The 24678-nt window shown below is 41.3% G+C and overlaps 1 protein-coding gene across 1 annotated transcript in view; it reads left to right on the plus strand.

Annotated features, from left to right (window-relative positions):
- AFG2A (AFG2 AAA ATPase homolog A) overlaps positions 1-24678 on the plus strand; it is a 197001-nt gene that overhangs the window by 148985 nt on the left and 23338 nt on the right. Inside the window, exon 15 of the mRNA XM_080344158.1 lies at positions 10319-10483. Coding sequence (XP_080200284.1) covers positions 10319-10483 — 165 coding nt within the window. The remainder of the gene's footprint in view (positions 1-10318; positions 10484-24678) is intronic.

A 24678-nucleotide genomic window follows, 5' to 3' on the forward strand; every position in this document is an offset into this window, starting at 1 on the left:
CATGTCTGTAAAGTTTGATCACAAGCCAGGTAAATTCATCAAGATTTTTGTGGTAGGGTAGTCACTGAAATAACCAGGTGTAAGCAAAACAGAAACTGATATGACAAAAGGTTGTATAAAATGGATCATACAGCTTCCAAATACATCTTCTTGTATGCAGCGCATTTTTACTGCTGTTTGTCATACACTGAAGTATTCGGTTTCAAAAAGTGTTTAGAGCATGTCCTGTTAATGAATCATATGAAAACAGAATGTAGGAGATGAAAAGCTGCTACAAGGCAGGTCCTGATCAAGCTGACCTGCGGTGGATTTTTGGCTTTTGAGGCTAAGGTGTCTCTTTGAAAAGACTCTCATCCCGTGCTGGTAATTTAATCAGTCAGAGCAATGGTACTATAAAAGCATAGCTTATGTATGGAAAATATTGTATTATGTGGCAGATCATTGTTACAGCTTTCGAAAGCTTCTGAAGAGAACTGTAATGTCTTGGCAGGAGTTCAAAATTCTCTTTCCTACAAGGAACAGGTTTGGTGTTTTTTTTTTCCTCTAACATGTCATTTTGAGGTTATACGGTAACATCTGTCAGAGCTATGCTAACCTCTGTCATCCAGCTGTTATAATTGTGGTATTTTCCTTCCTCTTCCTTCTCTTTCCTCTCCTTTCTGCTTTCCTCTCTCCTCCCTTAGAAAAAAAACAAAACAAAACACAACAAAAACCACCTCCTTTTATACTGAAACTTCAGGTGGAATGAAGTGGTTATAAAAGCATCTGTCAACACAGGAATAGGTTGCCAAACCAAGTATTTGGATTGGAAGTCATGCCTTCCCAACTGCTTGAAAACAGGAAGTATCTCTGTTAAGTGATGGATAGCTCTACTTTGCTGAGAGGAAGAAAAGGCTTTTTTTTTCTTTTTCTTTTTTTTCTTTTTTCTTTTTTCCTTCTTTTTTTTTTTGTCTTTTTTTTTGCCTCTGGGCTCATAAATGAGTTCTGCAGTTGTTTCATGTATGTAAAGAAAGACTCCTTTATAATTGTGTATATGGCTGCACACATCCGCATGTGTATATATGTGTGTGTGTATGAATATAAACACTAAACCTCCCCCCCCAACCAACAATCCACTTTGTACATGATCAGTCCCTGTCAGAAGCCAGCCCAGGCACATCTGATCCCAGTGATTCCTGTAAAGCTCTCAGAATCTGTCAGAAACAGCCTGCAGGATTGCAACGGCTCCTGGGTGATTAATTGCCAAAAGAGTCTGGTTCCAGGTTCTATTACATGTAATTGTTATCTTTTCTAAAGGGGTTCTTTTATTAAACCCCCACCCCCAAAAAAGAGGGGAAAAAAAGAACTGACATTCCTGAGGTTTTGCACCTCTTAGATATACACTGAAGAGGGTGTGTTACATTGTTTATTAGCTGATAGTTTTTTTTTCCTTCAGTTTATTTTAATTTTACTAAAAATCATTTCATCAGAAATGAGGGAGGAAGAGCTGCATAAGATTTAGGAAAGAAGAGGGTGAGTTCAGCGCCTCATCCACAACAAAACCTTTCCATGCAACGCAGCAAGGAGGAAGCTCCTGGCTCCTCACTAAAACTGAAGGAAAACAGCCAGATATCAGGACATCCTCTGCCCGCAGGCCACCGCAGTAAGGCTGCTCAGGTTGGAGATGGGGCAAGAACAAGCTCTCGTGCCTGCAATGCCCCTTGCCAAGGAAGGTGCCGCCATGGCCCTGCGCCGGGGCTGTGCCGCTTGGCACGGGCGCAAGGAGAGAAGGACACAGCTGCAGCCCAGCGAGAAGACTTGGAATGGTCAGGTGCTGTTTTTTACAAAGAGTCTGTGGCTTGAAAACGGGTGTTTGAGTGTCCTGAAATTAGAGGCAGATTGTGGAGAATCTGCTAAATTGCTTTGGGTTTTTCTGAGACTGTATTCACAAAGCAGAGGGGAGGAGAGCTTGGCTCCCTGTGGGTGCCTCCATGTCTTTCAATACATGTAAGAGGCTTGAGTCGGAGCTGAGTTTCTCCGGTGCCAAACTGGAGTATCTGGAATCATATCAGTAGGGTTGCTTGGATTTGCACTGCTTTTACGGCATTGAAAATGTGCTGTGTTACTGACAGGTTTAGACTTTTATAGATGGAGGCCTGGGCAAAGCTTGGCTCCCAATGAGCACCGTAGTAATTTGTGCCAACTGGCCAATTTAACTGTTTGAATTATCAAGGGGAAAAAAAAAGCATAGAGATACTGGTTCTGCAGCTGCAGAATATCTGACTGCAGATGTTTCTGCCAAGAGAAGTGATTGAAACTCAGTTTCTTGAGATATTTTAATCCTATCTGAACAAAACCACATAAAAACGTGTTCTGGTATTATCTGCATGGGCCAAGGAGTACATTGTTCCTCACAGTTGTGTTTACATGGTCTCACTGCTGCAACGAAACAAGTCTCCTCAAGTCTTCTTTCTCTGTGATTCTCTTTGAATTAGCTATATTAATCAAGCTCTGTCAGTGGCAGGACTGTGATGTACAGCGGTTGGGACACTGATGTTACTGATTAAAAAGATGAGAATATTTTGGTGCGTCCAGCTTTGTGCAGGTTTGGAAATATAAGCCTGGCTTTTTGCAGAGCTTTCCTGCTTCTCTATTCACAAGCAGTTTCTTTAGATGGTGGAGAGGCTGTAACCCTACCAGCCATCCCTCTTCTCTCCTGCCCTTTCTCCACACCTGACCACAGCTGCCCACGGTGCAGGAGGGACCGTGGGAGGTAAGTTTAGGAGGAGGCAGCAGGGCACAGGAGCCTCTTTCCTGAGCTACAGAGGCAAGATAAGGCAGCTGAATAATCCCTGGTGCTACATGCTCGGTGCCATATCCCCAAAGGCAGAGGCACAGCTACTTCCAGCCCGAGCAGCCTGAAACCCCATGGCTTGGCAGGGAGGCGAGGGCTGCGGTGCGGATGCCGGGCTGCGGTGCGGATGCCGGGCTGCCGCTGTGCTGAATGCGCTGGCTCTGGGGTGGGCTCTGCGTGGTTGCAGTGCTGTGGTGGTGGCGGTTAAAGACCCAGCCCTCTATGGGACCTCATCTGTGCCAGACAGCGGGGAAAGAAGAGAACTCAAAGTCAAAATCAGCTCCGAATGCTTTGGCTGCCTGAAGGCTTGATGTGCTTTCACATCAACTCTGGATATTTTTTGCTTTCTTTCAAGCACTTCTACAAACTACCTGTTTGTAACTTAGGTATTTAAGCAACGCTCGTATCTGTTTAAAATCACCACCATTAGTGGAAATGACTGATTTGCTGTGAAACATGCAGAAGCAGGGTATGTCATTCAAACAAGCAACACCAGTGGTTTCTATTGATTCGAGGCAGTTGTTGTCCCAGGTTTCATCTTATAAGAAAAGATGAATTAATTATTTTTCTGCTTACGGGAACTGCAGGGTAAACTGTGTTTTACTGTAATAAGTAAGGGACTATCTGTAGTGATAGCTGAATGTGTTAGTTCCTGTTGGTAACCAGCAAAGTGAGCAATTCCAGAAGATACATTGAATTACACAGAAAAAATTCCCTCTGTTGATGAGACAAACTGGAAAAGGGTAAAAATCAGTGGCTGAAGTAAAAGGATTAACTAATAGTAGTAGCCTTGGAGGTTAAGCAAATGAGTAGTAAAATCCTACACAAGCAGGGGAGTTTGCTTAGCAGCGAAGGACAGGTTGCCCTCTTATTTTTCAGATGGTTAGCTCTCTGTATCGCTTCATCTTTGTTTGGATTTGGATGATATAAACTGTTTCCCTGTTCAAGCTGGTTTACTGTTTGTCGGCGTATCAAACCACATGTTTGTTCTCTGCCTTTAATTAGAACTTCTGGTTAATCCCTGAGTAAAACGTTCACACTGTGCTCACTGCCACTTGATAGCGCACATTCTTCCTGAACACCTGCTGTCAAACGTATCATGTCTTTTCTTGTCAACTTGCACAATGCTCCAGGTCTTGAGCAAGACTGACATGACGGAAGGGTTGTACAGCCTGATTTTTAGAAATCTCTGTGGAAAGTGAGGCCTTTGCATAGGGACTGATAATAGGAGAGTGTGGCATTTTGTAGGAGCTAGTTTCCAATAATATCTAATGGAATTCTGTTTGCAAATGCAGTTTTTGAAGTAGTGGGTATACTGCAGCTTAAAGGAGCAAACTGCTCCACCCTGAGAGGAATCGTAGATGTTGTGTAACGAGAGCAGAGAGTAATCTGCACAAATCTTGGGAGAAGTACAAGGGTGGTGACCAGCCAACAAGTCATCAAAGAGGGGAACTGGTTTGAGATGTTGGCATGTGCTGACGGTGGTGACAGACGTTGGCACAGAAGGAAGAAGGTGGGGAGCAGGAAGAGTGTGGGGAAAGGGGCTCTTGGCAAGAAAAAGGCAGTATCGCTTGACTCAAGAACCTGTAGTTACACGACTCCAGCCTTGTGACACAGCAAATAAGTGTGTCACCTGAAACACAGGAGTTCGAGGTTGCCTCCTGAAGCAGCTCATGCCAGATGGAAGGGGATAAACACCTTGTGGAGCAATAAAATTTAGCTCTCCACTGGACTGTTTTTTTAAGTGCTTAAGAGTGACACTCTAATGTGTCTTTTCCCCTCAGCACCTTTCATCTTCAGTAATTAAGCCATGATTGCAACAAACCTCCAGTAGCCTATCTAGCAAACAGGATGGATGAGCTTCCCGGACTTGAAACTTTCGAAGACGCTAAAATGCCAAGTGCTTCCTGGGCTGCTGCGTTGGGAGCATGAACCTGCTCTGGCACAGGGGGAGGATGAAAATGTTAGGCACCGAGTTGAGCCTCAAAAGCACATGAGAAGCACCTTTATGGGAGCTGACTTTGCTCCTGCAACAGAGAAATATGATGGCACAAGAAGGCCCTTTTATCGTTGTTAACAAATTCACTTCCCCAGCCTATCTTTTGCCTTAATATTTTCCACACTTGTGACACATCTGTACTGACATGTGGGCAAAAACACTGAAAGGATCTCACAAACAGTGCTTGCACAGACCGCAGGAAAAAATGTGACTGACTTTAAAATGCTTTATGTATGTTCAAGTGCTGTAATGAGAAAAGTAAAAAAAAATTGCATTACCAAATTAGATTACAAGATATTGAGTACCTCTCATATTTGGGACTCTGTGTAAGCAGGGACCACAACCAGGGTTCTTAAATAGCAATTGTTAATTTAAGTTGGAAGGATTTAGTTACAAAGAAAACAGATTGTTTTGTTATTTCCAGTCCTCTCATTTTTATCTGTGGTCTAATCCCAATGGACTCCAAAGGTGAGATGCAACTTTTAGTTGCATCTTTTAGGTTCTGTATTAAAATAAATGTATTTACTTGAAAGGAAATGTCTTAAATTTAGTATAAAAATCTGTTCCTACTTGTGGAGATTGATTGCAGCAGAGAACATGCAGTAACATTGATTCTCCAGATGAACTTTGTTACCTGCTGAACCTACTTGCTCTCTCTGTTACCTCAATATGCAGTTTACTGCACAGCATATGTTTTGCTATGCAAGTTACGTTTTGCTAATGAAAGTTTTGTCTAAGTTTGCCACATTTCTGGAATTATATTTTCTATTGTCAGCTTACCTTCTTCCACCATTATATATGATGTTTTGTTATAAGATCTGACTAAGAATTATTTGGCGAGTTAGACATGTCTGTAGAGGTATGTCAGTAGGAAAGCTATTCTTTCTTCCCACAGAAAGCTTGTCAGCTGTATATGCCTCCATCAGTGTTAGAATTCTGCATTGTTTGACAAAGTAGTTCTTGAAATGGCCAAGTATGCTTTGAAAAAGCTGACTAAAAACGAATGCTTTAAAAAAAACTGAAAGAGAAGGAAAAAAATTAGCAAATCCCTAAGGTTAGTTCTAGTCCATTCTGAAAAGGAACCACAAATATTTTCCTGGCTTTACATATTTAAGTTTTCTTTGCTGAAATAATCATCTTCATAATTGCTCACAAAATACACATTTTTGAACCAGGTATCTTTTCCAATGATACATTTTGAAGTAACACTCTATTTTAATTACTAAAGAATTTAAGCTTTTCTCTTTGAAAGGGGAGTAGTTTCTTCTTCATTAAAATGTGGTTTTGCTATTGATGATATTATGTGTTACATGACAATTATCTCACTTTCCTGGTGCCCCCATGAATAATATTGTACCTGTGTACCACTGTAACCTTTCAGTGCATGTACACTCAGACCCCTTTCATAAATGTTGTGGTAGCAACAAAAAAAATTACATAAACTCACAAAAGAATTGCTTAATGGTATGAAGTATTCTGGTTTCTACCAAAACCCCAATTACTTAATTTTGTGCCCTTCCTGGCCTACATAAATTATGCAACTCTCACATCTCGACATCAATGAATTATGTAGCTCTGCGCACACATCAATTAATTTTGGCCCCATCAACTTCCCACCTTCTGTGTGCTCCTAGCCTCAAATCAGTTCTGCATCTCCCAGCCGCCAGCGGTTAATTTTGCACTCCCGGCAGCGCGTATCTGCCCGAACCTGCAGCCCCGCTTCAACTCTTCACCCTCCTCCTCCTGCCTCTCCTTGTGCTCAGCCTCGCTCCTCCCGCCGCTGCTGCCTTCTCCTGCCCACTTCCTTACCTTCTCCTGCTCACTTCCTCGCCTTCTCCTGCCCACTTCCTCGCCTTCTCCTGCCCACTTCCTCGCCTTCTCCTGCCCAACTTCTCCCGCTTGGCAGCAAAGGTCAATCCCAGGCAGCTTCACCTCCTGCCTCATGTGTGAGTCAGTGCCAGGTCCACTGTGCCCAGGGGGCAGCGGGGCTGGTCTGGAGGTGACCTGGGTGTTCTTATTGCTCTCTACATGATTTCCAAAGAGCAAATTGCAAGATGGAAGCTCTGTCTTCTGGAGTGGCCTGTGAAAGTCATCACATGCTTGGGGCAACCACTTGCAAAACCCTTCCCGTGGGGAAGCCTGCATCACGCAACATCCCACTGAGAAGAGAAATAGCTTCTAGTTCTAGAAATGATGTTGAGGAAAAAGGTGGTGCCAGTATCCATCAAACTCAGCACTGCTGCCAGCAGCAGAAGCAAGCATGACCTGGGCCTCGATCTTAAAGCTGACATTGTTGTTGCAGATGTCCACACCGAATGCCACAGTAGGCTTCTTGAAGCAACCTAGAAAGAGCTCCCTGTCCTCCAGAAGAAACTTCAGCGAGTAAAAGCATCAAGAAGGCTATCTTGTTCCCTTATTGCAAACCTCTACATGCAGCTCAGTTCCAGTTCCAAAAAGGAAAAGTATCTCCATGAGAAGTATGCAGAGACCAAAAGCCTCAGCATCCAGCCTGAGAGGGCAACGTGATGTCCTGCAGATGAGAATGGCCCGGACTTGCTGTTGCGGAGCAGCTCTGCAGCCCACCCACAGCCCTCACTGGGGATTTGCTCTCCAGTAACACAGGACAGGTCAAGGCAGGCCCCTTCCTCACCCTCTTCTTCACTTTTAGCTCTTCAGGAGGATAGAGTGGAGGGGGCTGGTGGCTTGCCAAAGGGAAAAGGGTGGTGACAGCAGAGTGGGAGCAGCTGGTCTGTGCCCAGGGTCTCCACAGTTCCTGTCCAGCTGGACTGTCGGGAACACTGGTGGAGACCAGCTCTCAGTTCAATCTGCTTTTCTCTCCAGGGGGTGGAGGGAATTTGACTCTTCTCTCCTGTGAGGTTACCAAATATTTTCTCTGTTCCTTTTCATCGGTGTCTATTTAAGCAGCAAGCGCTGAAGAGACCAACTTGTACTTTTTTTGTACAGTTCCCAGCACATATGGCTGTCTTGGACAGGGTCCCTAGGCCTGATTGCAGCAAAAAGTCATGATAGTGTGTTTAAAACTTTGGCCTCCTACTATACCTATATATAAAATCCAAAGCATTTGGGACAAACTGGAGGAAATACGATTTTAGTAACTGATAAAAAATATATTCACTCTTTTACATCTGCAGTTGTGCTTTGCAAGCATGGGTGCTCTGTCATGTTTGAAGACTGTATCTCAGAACCAAAAGCCAGTGCAATACAAAGGAGTGTTTGGTCCTAGCTGATTGGCATCAAGTGTTTTTCCTGTCCCACTTGCACAACAACCATGGCCATTCATCAGTGTGAAGCTAAGCAGGCCCTAGAAAATGTTCTAATTATCTGGGCTTTCTGAGTAAACCTGCCTGGATTTAAAAGAGGCATACCACTGTACTCATGTGAACATTTCTTGTTTCTTCTAAATAATAGAATTAGCTATGGGCATTTCCTTAAAAGCATGCAGAACGCAATTGCAGTATAATTTCTCTCCCTCCAAGCCTCGTCTTGAAACATGCAAATTTCTCTTTCAAGTGTGTTGGCAAAAAAATGGCAACATCCTGATACACACATGATTTAGACACTGAATTACACACTGGTCGGGTTGTCATCAGTGGGCTGAGTTCTTTGGCGAATATATCACAAGTGCTATGTAAAGTAGCACAGTCTGCTGAGGAAAGATCAGTGGGCAGCTTGGTTCTTGCTCTTTTTTGTAAGGATCCAGTGTTGGCCACTGCCAGGCACAGGGTACTGGGCTGGATATGGACCTTTAGGCTTCCCAGTACAGCCTCACTATGTCCTTACAGAGCTCAATGCAACGCACTGCAGGGCTGTGCACTTTCTGCTGAGCGTTTTCATGTTCTGTTTTAAAAATAACAAGACATCTCTTAACGTTCAGGATACATTTTTCCACTCTGAAGCACCACGACAGTCTTTTTAAAGAAACTCTAGGAAGGGTGTTAACTTGATCAATGCTGTGCAGGAAGGAAAGCTCTTTCCTACTATTTTTTCAGCATGACTTTCACTGACATGATCAGGCTGGGAAAAGACTTATTGGCTGACAGCCCAGGACAGCCATGCAATATCTCCAGTCATCTGGAACTCAAACTACTCTGCCCAAGGGAGAACCATAACATAAAAACAATTTAGGTTACATGCTGAATCTTATAAACATGGTTCAGTTTTTAAAAAATAGTTTAAATACTATTTATGTGTATTCACTATGCGCATTTTTGTCCACAAATGTCAAGTAAGAAAGGCTGGGAGGCTTTTTACTTTTTTTGCTGTAGACCATTTTCACAAATCTTGCTGGAGATTTTTAGAAATACAGGAAAATGAACTTCCTCTCTTCTCATAAATTTAAGATCTGGGCTTCTCGTGTGTATCGGATATAATTGTTTTATGTATAGATGTTTACTTTTTGACCCCATCCAGAAAGCACAGAGTCACAGAAGCGCTGGTTGCAGGGGGTTCCCAGAGGCCCTGCGGCAGGTGGGGAGAGCTTGGCTTCATCTGGCCCGGCTGCAAAAGCCCTGGGGACAGAGTTTCCGCAGCCTTCTCGATGACCTGCCCCGCTGCTGCACTCCTCTGCTAGAGATTTTTCCTCCTCTCCACTCTGAACCCTCCACGCTGCACTTTGGGCCATTGTCCCCTCTTACCTTGTCTGTTGCTGCTGCCCTGAGTTCGCTCTGTCACCTTCCCACCTCTCCCCAGTGTATTTTATTGGAGGAACCCTGAGAAACCAAAGTGCAAGGGCCAATACGTGTGTATGAAACTGAAAAGCTGAGGCGTCAACTTGTCACTGTGTTAATCTGTTGAATTTTCAGTTGTCTCGCAGCACAGGAGAAGGAAAAACTGAGGGTTTTCCAGCACTTCAAGGCTGATGATACGTGTCTTAAACCATAGTGCTTTGCAAGCCTATGTTTTTTCCTTTTCCTTTTTGAACCTGAGCATCACTGGCCTCTGTCTATTGTTACCTTATTTTGCATAAAAACCTGAAAGAGTAATCTGCTCTTCTGTAAGCGTGTGCAGCTCTAAGTATTTGGAGTAAAGCAACATGAATCCAGAATGTAAGCTTCACTTCAAAAAAACCTTTTTGCTCTACTTGTTGTCTTGATTGAAGATCTGAACTTGGGATGCGTCCATTGCCATTTGTCCTTCTGCCAAGTGCTAACATTCCGGCACACCTTGCAACAAGCCTAAAATTATTATTTTAGGAAAATGACTATAGTTCCTTTATGATGCCTTTTTTCCATAAACTGGTATTTCACAAGCTGAGTAGCCTTACTGTCTTTTCAGTGCCTGATTTGTTCTAACATAGGAGAATAACCCCTCTTGTACATAGCTTGATTGTTCTTGTGCAGCTTCTTGCTTTTGCTGAAATTGTTGGTTATGAGGCAGCGGTGTTGTTTTTAAATGAATTGTGGTTTTTACTTTCTTGATGTGATGTGCTGTGTGTTTTAACTTTTTCTGTGATGCTTTCATTGCAGGCCTTGCTGAGACCAGGACGAATAGACAGAATTATCTACGTGCCACTGCCAGATGCAGCCACTCGTGGGGAAATCTTCAAACTTCGTTTTCAGTCCATGCCAGTCAGTGATGAAGTCTGCTTAGAGGAGCTTGTTCAGCACACACAGAAGTACTCAGGAGCAGAGGTAAAACTTTCTAAATGGTAACAGCTACACAAAATTGTATATTTAAAACTGAATTAAAGTATCCAAATATCCTCCCTTGAGTCTTCTCAAAATCTTAGACAGAGTTATGAAAGGGCATGTTTGAGAGATTCCTGTGTTTTTGCTCAGAAAGCAGAATAGAGTCTGTGGCTTTTTGCCTTCAAGATCTCCATCTTGATTGTTGCCAGGGAAAGGGCTTCTTCCAGGGTGAGCGTGTCACGGTCACGGGTGGCTGCACTGAGGATGTGCTGCCAGAAGGAGTGGAGGGAGATGGGGGCAAGTGCCCTCAGGCTGCCCAGGCGCTTCACCTGGGCCTCCCCACCTCCCCAGGGATCTTTTGCATTTGGGATTGTGACTGAGAGGCTCAGGTGGAGGGAGGAGAGACAGAGCTATGAGACAGTGTAGGGGAGTTGCAAGGGAGTCACTGGTCACTTTGGAGCTGGTGTTTTCCTATTACATGTAATCAGGACCTCACAGCATCACTTATAGCTCATTGCTATTAGTTAATCAGCTTCTGACAATGGACATCAGACAATTGCTGCCTGTCCTAAGTAGAAGGAGAAACTTTGTCAGATGCTGCTGCCTGGCAGTTACAGTAAGCATTGGTACATTAGTGGCCACCACTCTGTTCCCTGAATATTATTCATGTCAGTGTCTCGTGAAAGGATATTTCATTCTTTCCTCATTTTGATTAATTGAAAGTAATTATATTACTTCAAAAATTCAAAGAATGCTATTAAGGTTGCCAATTCGAGCTCTTAAAAGGTATGAAATACCAGAATTAAAATTTCCACCTTACTGTAGCCAGTCCTAGTGTACGCGTTATCGCACCATCTTTAATTACATAGTCACCTTCTACTTTTTCCATAGCAGAGCGGAAAATGTGATGTGCTTGCCTCAGCTCCCCCATCTTCCTACATGCTGTTTGCAAGGGCAGGGAAATAAGCTAAACTTTTGCCTTGGTCCAAAAGAGAGGGTGACTGTGGAGTACTTGTGTCATTCCTATAATGCTGAAGGCCCTTCTCAGCTGACTGGTCATTGGATCTGTTCCTAGGCAAGACTTTTGCTCATTTAGCCGTCACTTAAACGCTGGCGTGGTGTAAAATGCTGCGTTGCCTACCAGTAGCCTCTGGCTGGTGCGGGCAGTGCTGTGGGTGCTCCAAGGCCAAGGGCTGGGGTCAGACGTGGCCACGGGCAGCAGCAGCACCCGGGCTGCCCTCCAGGCTTGTGCCGGGAACCCACGTCACGGCGGACACCAAAGTCAAACCCGCAAGAGCTTTCCAGGACAAACTGTGCTCTGCGAGCGAATGAATGAAAGCCGCTTCGAGTAGGACATCTTTTTACCGCAGAATGTGGAATCTCGTAATGAAAAAAAGGCAGAAATAGAAAGGATTGCAGGCTTAAATATTGGTCTGGGAAACTGCTGGAGCTCTACTGGCTCTGTGCTTTGGAGCAGTGACGTGAAACAGCACTATGTTTTTACACAGATCTCAGTGATACGACATTTGCTGCCTTGGGAAAATTTATCTGCTTCTGGCTGAGGTACAAGCCTCCAAAAACATAAATATAAACATATCCTCTGTTGTGTATGGAAACCATCTTCTTACCAGGCAACAACTGTAATGCTTGTATTTCAAAAATTCCAAGCATATGGGGATTTCCTTTGGATCCGGAACTGCTGAGGCTCTAGTGGTCGATTCCTGTGCTTAGTTGATAATGAGTCGCAAATGTCCTGGTGCTGGTTTTGCACAGAACCAGAAAGAAGTTAATGGTTCATTGAGTGCATCTATAGATTAGTCCAGGGAAAAACCGCCTGCCTTTCTCTAATATGGCATTTCTCATGAATTTTGTTCTTTTACATCAATCAAAGAATTATAATAATTAAGATGTAAAGACTGAATACAGAAAAAGCCTCAGTCAGTGTTCCTTGGAAGAACATATAAAAAGTCTTGACAGTTGGCACACACAGTGGCTAGTTTCCTTAAAGCCTTTTCTTCCTAGTGTCTCCAGCTTCACAAATAGTTTCCGCTGTTGAATGGCAAGTTCCCATTCCACTGTTATACCCTTTGTTTAGAAAAAGAAGTGGAAAATGCTTGGTTTTGTGACTAGAAGATGCTGTATGAATAGGGAGTTGCATGTAAAGATGCGTTGAATCATCCTGACATGAGCTGAATAAACAGCAAGTAAAGTGGATAGTTCAGTATGAATCTGGCTTCCAACTTGGCCTGTTTTCAGATCAGATAGTTGTGCATTTTTGCCTCTCATCACTTATGACCAGTTATCTCTATTCACCTGCTGGATGTACGTTTCTTTTAATGAATACCTTTAAAGATATATCAAGATAGCAAAATAGGGTGATTACTTCCCACTGTTTCATGTGAGAGAAGATGGAAGATAATTTATGAGGGTGAATTACAATCTCCTTCTCTCATATGTAAGTGAAGTTTAATGTAAAAAAAGAAAGTGCATTAGAGGAGCAGTGTCTGTACAGTGAGCTTTTATTATGCTAATCATAGAGGTCAAACAAAGCCTCAGCTTTCTGGAAATACTTGAGTTTGAGTTCAGTCTTCATTTCCAGGCCGTTCTGGAGCAAGGAGCACTGGTAATCATGGAGAGCTCTCTAGTCCTTGAAAGTCATAGAAATGGTTAAAACAGCAAACATTGTGCAGCACTGAAACTTTTATAAGGTTAATTCTAGTGTTTCTACATTTCATTTTGGGCAATATTGCAGGAGATCCAATTTTTAGAAAACTGATTAATATTTTAAATGGTTTTATATATTTTGGATGTCTTCACTGGGAGATTGTTCAGTCTGACCATAGCTTTTTCCCGGAGCGTTTTCACTGTTACACTTCTTGCTGAGAAGTTTTATCTGTTTGATTGCTTACTGTGCTTTCCATAAAGTACAATTAATTAAAGATCCAACCACAGAAGCATGTAAAAGCAATGTTTGAAAGTGCGAGCAATGTGATTTCTTTGCGTCTCATTTGCTTGCTTTCATGATGCTGCTACAGCCAGCTTGCATTAGGAAAGATGGGCCTTCCCACAAACTCAAGTGGTCTGCCTTTTTCATTTGTAGTTTAGATTAGGTTTTTCATAATTACTGGCTTCTCTCTGTTGTAACAGAAAATACACTTTCTAGTGCAAGCAAGAACAAAATCACGTGGGCAGTATCTGATAGGAAATTGCTTGTCGTGTGATTTTTATATTTTACATTGTCTCAAACAGAAAGAAAGAAAGGCTGTGACTGGGACATGTCTTGGCCTAGAGGAAGGACGTGTGCCCTTATAAATGCAAAGACTGATATCTTGATTAGACCTGTGTGGGGATATAAAAGATTGTGTCATTTGCCTTTACAAATTAACTGGCAGGGGTGTGTCTGCCTTCAGATCCTTGGAGTTTGCGTTCCAAAAAGGGACGAGCGAGGCATGAAGACAGTGTTTCCCTACTGTAGAAATATTTTGTTCTGGAAAGCAGGTGATAAATAAAAAGGAAAATAAACGTGGTAGAACGAGGGACCTTCTTTTATTGTATAAACTCCGGTCAGATTATGTTTTTGTTGCAGTTTAGAAGGCAGTAGCAGAGAGGGAGGTTTTAGGCAGAAACTTAAACCGTTTTGAGTTTAAAGTTGGTTAGAAGTAATAAAATTAAATATTCTGGATATGGTGGTAATATTCTTAAGACAAGCGTGCTTATAAAAGCGAGCTAATGGGACCGACTGCTTTTAAATTGGTGGAAAGCAGATCATGGTGAAAGGGAAGGCTGGCATTGTTTCTATAGTATTATCAGTTTCCATGCTTACAGGAAATAATAGTAGAGCGGGAACCTGGGAGCCTGTAAATCTTTCACTGGTTCTTAGTCGAAGTAGAATAGTTAATGTAAAAAATATCTTTCTCACTTTGCAATAACTCTCGATGGGAACACAGAGAATGAAGGGGAAAAAAAAGGCAAGCCAATGAAGGTTTGCTCTGGCTCAAATGAGACTCTATTTGTTGCCAAAAAGTATCTTTGCAGCAGCACACTGACTTGAATCAGCTAAAGCCTTTGACTCTTAAAATACGTATTCTAAAACATGTATGTTCTTGTTTACCAGATACTGACATATTTAAACCATAAACTTTAATAAAAACTCACCCCAAATCTTCCCAAACCCCCTTCTCACTCTTGTAGAGAAATGTACCGACTACAAAAGAAGTGAAGATGCAATCTATTGTAGGTGTACAGGAGGGCAAACAGTCTTTTAAGAGATTGGGAAAAATTTGTACATTTGTCTCTTTACTAAGGAGCGTCTACAGTAAAGGTGAGAGAGGGCTTCGATATAGGAAAAATGGGACATCTGACAAATCAGGATGTAATATCTATTTCTATCTAGTTTTCCATGAAGGAAAAGATCCTTCAAACTTAAGGGAAAGCCCTTCTTTAAAAAGAGCAATGGATCCAATCCTGTATAGTAGCCTAAAAAGAGACACAGGCTTTTTATCAAAACAAAATGGTAAAGATTCTGTATGGAATGGGGCGAGAAAAACATTAGGCATTGCAAATAATGTCCTGGCTAAAGCTCGTGGTTTTCATTTTGAAATACAAATATGTTTGCTCCTTTTATGTTTAGTTATGCTAAATGCAGAGCATGTTCAATTCCCACTGATTTCAGTAGGTGTTGAAGGTACTCAACACATCATGCCTTGGGACTGGGCCCTCAGATTTTGAGCTTCTAGGATACCGCAAAAAAATGCGTGTGTCCTATCGGAAACATGTGATGTGTGTGATGACCTTTCCTTCCGAAGGAGTTCTGCTTAGCTCCACACCGGGATACGGCATTACAGAAAAACACCATTTCCCAAGTGTGGGACGCTGTCACATTGAAACACAGCAAGATGAAGGCCTCAGATGAACCTCTGAAGTTTCTCTTAGAATGATGCATAGGATCTATTAATGTATACGACTTATTGAAAAGTGAACATTATTGTGTGGGTGGGTGAGGAAAAGACACTCAGCCTTCATCCAATGTGGGTAAAGATCAACACCTTCCTACACGTTTGTCAGTGCTGAGGATGTGTTTGGCACAGGTGGCTGGAAGGTGAGGAAATACCTGGCATTCGGCATGTTTTCTGAATGTCAGTGTTCGGGATAAACGAGATGAATCACAGGAAAGGAAATAACTAACTACACAGGACTTCCCATGGGATTTTGCTTACTGCTGGTCTCACAAGGGCCTCGTACGTGCAGAATGTGCTTGGGCAGATTGGGAAGGAGAGCAGCACAAGCATCTGGGTAATCACTTGACATGGCGATGCCAAACCGTGAGAGTTTGCAGCATTGTGCCACCTTTCCTGCTCCCCTTTTTAGCCACTTTAAAAGGATCTGGTTCCCCTCCCCCATTTTTCAGAGATGGAAGGGGATCGTTGCCTTAAGTGGGCTGATTTTCATCACATCTTGTCTCAGCTGAGACCTGATAAAGTGCTATATGCAGTTGCTATACGAATATATAAAGTATGGTTTACAATTAGCATATTTATGCAAAATGTAAGATATGGCATACAGAAGAGCTTTTGCACTGAAATTTATGTATGGCTTACTCATCTGGGAAAGAACATTTTATCCTTCAGTGAGATAATTATTTGCTAATAGTTTAATCAAGCAGAGGAGATTTAATGCATCTGACTGAAGGGACATTAGTGTTTCTGAAAAGGTCAGGCCCATTAACAGCTCAGGAGGATACAGTCAGAACTGCTTCCTAAATAACTCAAAGAACAGTGATCCTTAGAGGAACTTGGGGAAAATGCTGGAGGGAATTTGAATAAGACCCCAAGCAAGCACCAAACAGTGTTAAGGTATAAAATTTATCCTGCTTCTCAAACCTGAGATTTTCTTTTTCCATACAGCCCAAAGAGCTGAAATTTTTGATTCCTTAAACGCTGAATCACTTAGGGTGTGGGAACCTTAGAGCTAATTTCATTATGTTTTTGTCTTCCTTTCTATGTCTTCGTTAACTATTTTAATGGCACGGTCCACCTAGATTCTGTAAACGAGCACTTTTGACCTCCCTGTGCCTTTGCAGGGTTATTTCGTGTTGTGTGCCTGTTTGGATAAAGCACCTGTGTTAGGAGCATCGCTGGTGTCGGGGTAAGCGCTCCTCTGCTGAGGGGGCTGCTCGCTTCCCGGGAGCTTTTATAAAACATCCGGAGTTTCACCAAACCAGCTGGGGCTGTGGGAGACGGGTGTTCTGCCACCGATGCTGTGGCCCTGGCTTTCCCTTTTCCTCGCACCCAGCAGCGGTACCGGGAGCCCCTCGTTCAGGAGGTGGCAGAAGGGAGAGTGTCGGCAGCATGGCAGGGGGTGCTGCGCTGTCACCCAAACGCGGGCTCCTAAAAGAGGGACCTGGGCTGATGCCCCATCAGGCAGCTTCACTTGCCCACTGCTCTCGCCTGTGACTTTGCTGCTTTATTGTCCTGGGTTTGGCTGTCATTCCCAATAATGGAAAAACATGTTGCTCTTTAAAAGCAGATGGGAATTCATTCCTGAAGGAAGAAATATGTCTCTTTAGGCTACTGCTATTGTATTCTTTTAGTTTTATTTTTTGCCTGTGAGTTATTTCTAGCAGCTTTTAATTTAATTATTTCTTTTGTCTTTTTTTTCCCTTTTTTTAATCAGACAGCAGGGATTATTCTTCAGTGTCTTAAAGCACATGCTTTCAGTGTACCATTGATCACAAATGAAAGTCTTCAATGTTCGGAGTAAAAATTGCATTTTCAGTGATCAGGAAGCAATTGAAAACGCTGGTTTATTCTGCTTTTCATTTAAGTAATACAAATGCTCGTATCAAATAGAGCGGTAGAATTTGCTTTTATGTTAAAAAAGAAAAAAAGTTAAGCACTGCATCATGGTGACCTGTTTTTCTGATTTAAACCTGTAGTGCTTGTGCTTGATGTTATAAGTTACGATATGTCACAGTGTATGCAGTTAGAAGTGAGCTTGTTGCTTTGAGTCTGACTCAACTCTAGTCCTAAAGTATAAGACAAGGTATACAAATCGAGAAAGTCACCCGAAAGTCGTTGCATTTCACAGAGAATTAATTCCTGATCCTTGACTCTTATAACCAACTTCCTCAACATCTAGAAGTTGCTGTAAATACTGAATATCTTAACATGTCAACAAAAGATCTGTCTGAAGTTTTTTGTTTCATTTTCCGTGATGTGAGACCATTGATTTATATCAAGTTTTTTCATAATGAAGGGGGGGAAAAGTAAATATTCTTACATATCCATTGCTGGTTTTCATGTCCTTGAGATTCGTGTGTGTCTGACTGGTTGAAGTGCCTGCTTTTAATAGTGTACGACGTCTGACTCTCAAACCTCGGTGTTCAATTTACCTTTCTTTACATGTATATATACATTTTCCTCTAGGATACGCTGAGGATTTCAAGGGGGTTTCCCACAGAGGTAGCACTGAGCTTGGCCAGGAGAGCTGCAGAGAGCTCCCCACTTCTGCAGTACAGTTGCCTTTCTGTCCTTAACAGAATCACTTACACCAGAAATAAGGTAGTACTTGGACAATAATATCCAAAATACTTCTGATTATTATCTTAATTGGTACTAGGCATATTTAAATGTGTAGTACCTGAAGGCGAAATCAGGTAGGATGTTTATACCAGATGAAACCGTACAGAGGAACACCTTGTGCTGACCTACTTGTAACTCTGGGACTGTGCCAGTTAAATTGCTGTCAAGGTGGAAGAAACGTTAATGAGCAGCAAAGGAACAATAGAGCCCAGATATAAAGGGTTATTGATCTACCTGAGTATTGTGCTGTGAATGAAGAATGTGTATTTTAATAACAACACTAACTGTTTACACTTCACTGAACTGCAAAGATTGGAGAGGTGCATGTGCGTGAATTAAAATATTTGAGCATATATTGGTATCTTTGTGTACATATAAAATAGGATGTTTGCCTTTGGCAGTCATCAGTGAAGTAACTGTTTCTGTTGTGAAAATTTGGAACATAATTCTAATAAGAGCTAATAAAAATCAAGAAGTATGCCATTAGATTGTGAATATATTGAACAATAGATGTACTACATTTCAAATGTAAAAGCTGTCACCATTAAAGCTACATTTGTATAGAACATGCCCCAACTTTTCTGCTTCAAGTGATTGCTCGTATAATAGAAATAATATTTCATTTGTGCAAAGTAAATGTTGAGTTTATTTTGGGATAAAGTGCTTGGATGGTTTTTTATTTTCCTTACTGTTTTAATTGTGATATACTTTAATTTCCCATCGCTCAGAATGCATATGAGCTGTAAACTTACACACTTGTCATCATCCCATTCAGTTGTTTGAATTTGAAAATGCCCTCTGCTCTGTTTGTTTCAAAGAGGGTTTGAATATGTGTAATTTTAATTTTCTAAGTGAGATTTTTTTTTTAAAGAATAGTTGGAATATCTGCCTATTTTTTTTTTTTTTATCGCACAAACTTTAACAATAACATTGGAGTTGGAGGCTTTTTGGTGAGATTAAGCTGCCCAGCAGTAATACTGAAACAGTCTGAGAAGCTGCTAGTAATTAAGATAGTCACCGATGCAGAATGTGGGAACAGGGGAGCTTTGGAGTGTTTGCAGCAAAACCTACATATTCAAACAAGGAAATATTCCTTTTTGTCATGTAACTTCTGTTTTCACGGTGTGCCTGAACACTGGCTGCTCGTAGGAAACGGAGCTGCAATCCACTGAAGAAGCCACTTTAAGGGGAGATATCTACAGCTGGCTTTTGTGGTTTGTATTTGAATACTAAGAGATTTGTATTTGCACAAAACTTTGGTCTTAGCTTTCCAACCATTGCCTGGAGTAGAAGCTGTCAAGTAACATTTCTTTGCACTATTGAAAAGCCGATGGCTTTATGCACTATTGTCGCTCAGATTTTTGTGTATCAAAAATTGGAAGTCGTTATTTCCAAGTTATCTTGCATGGTTTCCCTAAAATACATAAAGCTTTAGATTGCCTTTAGCAAAGGGATTAAATGGTTATTGGCAGATGGAAACAGCACAATAATAACTCTGCAGCAAATTATTAGCGATGGTAGAAGCAATTCCGTGGACTGTTTCGCTTTTTTAATTAAACTTTTTCAGAGTACCACCCAGTTCTTAGCTCAAGCTTTTTGTCTCTTGGCTTTGAAAACATCAAGGATAGTTGGGCAGAAAAAAACCTTTCAGGTCTTAGTCCTCTGTAATTTGTTCATGGCACTGCATGGATAGAAGCGAGCCATTGGATCTGGGTTGACCACTTGCAGTGGAAGAAACCAGAGCAAACCCCAAGATGACTGCAGTCGCTAATTGGGCCTGACATCCCCATTGTCAGGGGAGGAGAACTAAGAGCATTTTGCCCAGTTGAAAAGAGCTGCTTTGGATTTTTGTTTGTTTGATGGTTTATTTTCTTATTTAGGGAGGCGGGGAGGGGGTTAGTTATAATTTCAGAGTAATTAGCATCTTACAGAGATTGGCTTTGTGGTGTTTGAATAATTTCCTAGAAAACAAAGTAAATTTGTGATAAAACTAGCCTATAACGATTATACTTACCATTGCACAGTGAAGCACACCATTGGAGGGAAAGGAGGGGAGTGCAGCAATCTGTCTTCTGTTTTATCCTGTATATTTTTGGTCTTATTGTGCTTTTTACTGGGATAAATCAATTTTGTCTTTTTGTTTTGTTTTGTTTTGTTTATTTTCCTGGAACTTTTCCCAGTGAGCTCCCATTGATGAGAAACTGATGAAGATTGGCGGGGGCGGGGGGAACTTACCCAGCTCATAGGTTAGACTCTGTGGGTATTTGTGGTGGGACGTTTCCAAGTATTTGTGAGTCCGTGTCAGGAAAACTCTTTCCACTCAGTCTTTCTTCAGCAGCCACTTTCCCTTGCAAGGCACATGGTTTTTGTCAGGTAGCCAATAAGGAAGGACCCAACAGAATCAGCCAGGAGGGCAGGTTGTGGGGGATTTTTCTTATTACAGGTGATGATAGGGGCTTGGGGCCAGTGGCCTGTGCTGGGTGGTCAGCATTGCTACACCACCCGGAGCAAGCAAAAAAACCCAACAAACAAACAAAAAACATCCCCCCAAAACCCCCCAAACCAAATCAAAATACAAAACAAAACCAAAAAAAACAACAAATCAAAAAAACCAACCAACACAACCCCCAAATCCCCGTGCTGCTCTTGTACTCAGGCACTTGTACTCAAATGTGTTACCGCTTTATGGGATCTTGCCACTACTGTGGTCATTTTTGCTTATTTACGTGTTATAGAAACTGGGGGAAGAAAAACCACGCTCCTTTTTAGCAAAAGAAAAATTGCAGGCAAGAAAATGTGTTTGGTGACTTAGTATAAACAAGAGAGAACAAAACTTTCCTTGATTTTGATTTTTCTAGTTTAAGGCCTGAAGAATTCCAAAGAAGTGCTGGCAGTCTTGTTTTAATATTCAAACAGTAAGCACTCATCATAATAAGATGTCAGTTCTCTTCAGAAGCGGAATATAGTCCACATGTTAAAAGCTGAAAGCTTATTCTTCATTACTAACAGTCGTTGTTACTAAATTTGCAAAAGTATTTGTGAATTTAGTCAAGTAAACTCACAGCAGAAAACCTAGGATTTTTTTTTAAGATAGTTTTTTATACATATATATGTAGACCGTCCATTTCTTATTTATCTTTTGCTTCAAGCATATATATACAATAAGTTCTAGAAGCTTATCTATCCAGAAAAACACGCTGTCCTTTCTTCTTTTTTTTTGTATAGTTTTTGAACTTGTGAGGTAAAAAAACTGAAAAACAACAGCAAAAACACCAAAACGAATCCAAAACCTTTGAAACAATTTGGTTTATTTTTGAGAAAAGAATACCTTTATTGTGTCTTCATTAACCCTCATTAATTAAGAATGATATTGTAGAAGACATTGTAGAAGATATTGTATGAAGAAAAAGGGAGGAGGGGGAAAGCATGAAATTAATTTGTCTTCTATCGATGTTTAGAAGTTGGAGGAAGAAAGTGAACTTGAGAATTGAGACAGTATCTTACCCTAGGCTAATTGTTTACCATTAAAAAGAGAGCTTGCATGCAGCAGGGAGTGTTGTGTTTTGGACTTACTTCCTTGTAACTCATAAATCTTGGCTGTATAAATGTTCAGTCATTAATTAAGGCTTTCAAATTAATCTGTTTCCTGACTGGACTTGGCTGTTTTTGCACAGAGCAATGCTGTTGCTCAACTCACCAGTTCAGGAGTGCTCTCAAATGTATGATATGGAAGTACGATGTTTATTGTGAGAGTTAATGAACAGCCTGCGTGGAGGGGGCAGGAGAAGCGTTTTGTTACTAACATGTACAGGAAATAGGGTTGTGGTATCGAAATGCATTTGTGTACTTTAATTACTTCCCTTACTTCAAACAGTGGCAAAAAAATTGGCTACTTTATATTGATAAATGTCAGTTCCAAGCAGAAGTATTTTTGTTTCATTATTCTAGGACAGAGTTCTGTCTTTGCAATTCAACCAGTTTACTCAAATGATACATAAACACAGCCCCAAAGTCTCCCTTATGTGATGGAAAAAGATTGCAACTTTTGTTAGAGGCTTTTTAAAAATTAGTTTGTAATATTGTCACTCCGGTAATAGTATAATTGCATTGATTTGACTTGCTCATATAGTAACACAGTGCTCATTTGGGTTTTGTGTTCTACTTGCGTTTCCCTTTCTTTACATTTCTTACTTATGAAGGTATGACAGGAACTTTTACCATATATGTATTTTTCTAATATTTAGGATTTTCAGAAATTCATGAAAATATGAATGACGATATGTACAATATGCATTGCACTATAAATGTTCATGTTATCTTTAGCACTTAAATATACCCAGGTCTGTCTTTGCAGTGTTGAAAGTGAGTGTACTAGCTCTTCTTCTGAAGTGACCATCCCCTACCTCATGCAATGAATTTGCTGTTAAAGGTGAAGCAGCAAAAGCTGCAAATGAATCATCCAGCCAGGTGTGGTATTTTACAGCCAGGCAGTCCTGCAGATGTACTACATTTCGTAGCTATTTCAAACCAAAAATGCTTTCATTGCACACATTCCAGTTGACCAGATGTGTATTGCAACAGCCGACTTCCTTCAGTTCTGCATGTGCAATGGATTTCATCATGAACTTGTAAGGTCTCTGTTCCAAACTATTTGTACATGAAGCCCAGAGAAGTAGGAATTCATGATGAACACGAACAAAATCTCTTCTTAGCTGTTTGAAGTCTTAGTGTTCAATTCACAGAAGTGTGTTGCTGCTCGTATTTTCTTTGTCGTGAAGTGCAATGAGATACCACAGTCCTAATCAATGTAGCCTTTACCAAGGAACAAAAATATAGTCTGCAACATCTGCTTGCAAGTCTGAACAACTGTTAGCTACCATGGAGGTATTTTTCATTACTTTCATATATGTGTTGCACCAAGGAATATACTTGCTTCTTAATGGCTAATTATAAATTGGTCTGACCAAGTTTGAAAGTTTGAGATAATCTGAATTTAACTCTTCAGCTGAATTTTCTCACCTTTGTCACTTCAACCAGAGCCAGACTATTAATCCCTCCTTATTTCTGGCCTAGTCAAAGTTTACATTGTTACCCTACAGCATTTCAAAGATTTTTATGTGCATAAAAAATTCCCTCTAACCAATGGAATTATTTCATTAACTTAAAACCAAATACATGTTTGAGCTTGCTAAATCCAGGGATTATTTATTTAATTCCTAAAGATAAAAATGTATTCTAATTTCATATATGTTATTAATTAGGTAGCAGAAATAACAGAAGATGTACCAAGCTTATATTGATTTTTTTCTAAAATTTTCAAGGCAGGATGTGTTTTTGCAGCCAGATTCAATTGCTGTCACTTAGGTGCCTGTCATTTCTTAGCTGTTCTCTCAAACCAACGGATGCATGAACAACCCAACGCTGGTTTGGGCAATTAGGTTTCGATACAGCAACATGATTTTTCCATGACCAAGAAAACTCTTGCGTTTCAATGGGATCAAAGAGTAGGCATGTTCTCAGTTCCATTTAGTGCCAAGCTAAGTCATTGTAAGTGTTTCCAGGCCTCTCAGTATTGCTTTCCACAGGTTTCTAATGAGACATGGCTATATGTGTCCATGAGGAGCACTGGCCAGATGAATACCTGTCCTTTTAATCTGCATTTTGCAGTTAAGTACAAATCAGAGTGGCCTCAGTGCTGCTGTAGGAACATTAAAGAACAGCGAGACTTTTTAAAACAAGTCTGCCACTCTTACCACATCTTTTTGAAGCAGCAAACCTTTTTTTCTTGTCCCCACGAGATTATTGTCATCCAATAAGTTGTTTCAAGAATAGCTCCATGTGTACGAATCAGCTACAGAGGCGCACGGGCAGCGAGTGACCCACTGAGTCAGGCAGGCAGTAGAAATCCAGATGAGCCTGTTGTGCTTGGTAAAAGTACCACGTGCAGCATGATAGGAAGGCTTGCTAAATTGTAAATCATAGCATTAAGAAACTGTGGTAATAAATCTCTCTTCTGCCAGTCTGCATTTTACTGGAAACAGTCCTGGACTTGCTGGCAGATAGGTTGGATTGTGAATTTGATAAATCATTCGATGCATCGTATTTGGTAACAAGTAAACCATATTTCAAAGCCTGTTACGATGCCTGTGTGGTGTTTACAACCTGAAATCTGTTGTTACATAAGACTTGGAAGACACTCAGTGTTGTATTCGGTAGTATCTGTGAGCCACCTGAATAACAGGAGAAATGATAATTTGCCAGATTTCTTGCCGTGTACTGAATAGGACTGTTTTTGCAGTGTGCAGCTTCAAAATCAGAAATTGTGTTCAAAATGCCCGTGGGACATTATTCCAATTTGTTTTTCGCAGGTCACACATTTCTTTCAGTGCTCGGCTCCTGCGGGATGTTACCAGCAGGTTGCACCAGGGTGATACGGAGCGGCTGGCTCTGGTTTCACTGCCATTCTGACAGCCTGCCACTGAAAGGATGGCTTGGAAAACACAGCAAGGAAGCTTAGAAAGTTGCTAAATTTAAATAAATAAATAGATAAATGGAGAAGATTTGCTATACATGGAGGCTATTTTAACAGTGGGTGCTGAAGACATTAACATTGATCAA

Source organism: Nesoenas mayeri (assembly GCF_963082525.1).
Source record: "Nesoenas mayeri genome assembly, chromosome: 4".
NCBI classification, from domain to species: domain Eukaryota; kingdom Metazoa; phylum Chordata; class Aves; order Columbiformes; family Columbidae; genus Nesoenas; species Nesoenas mayeri.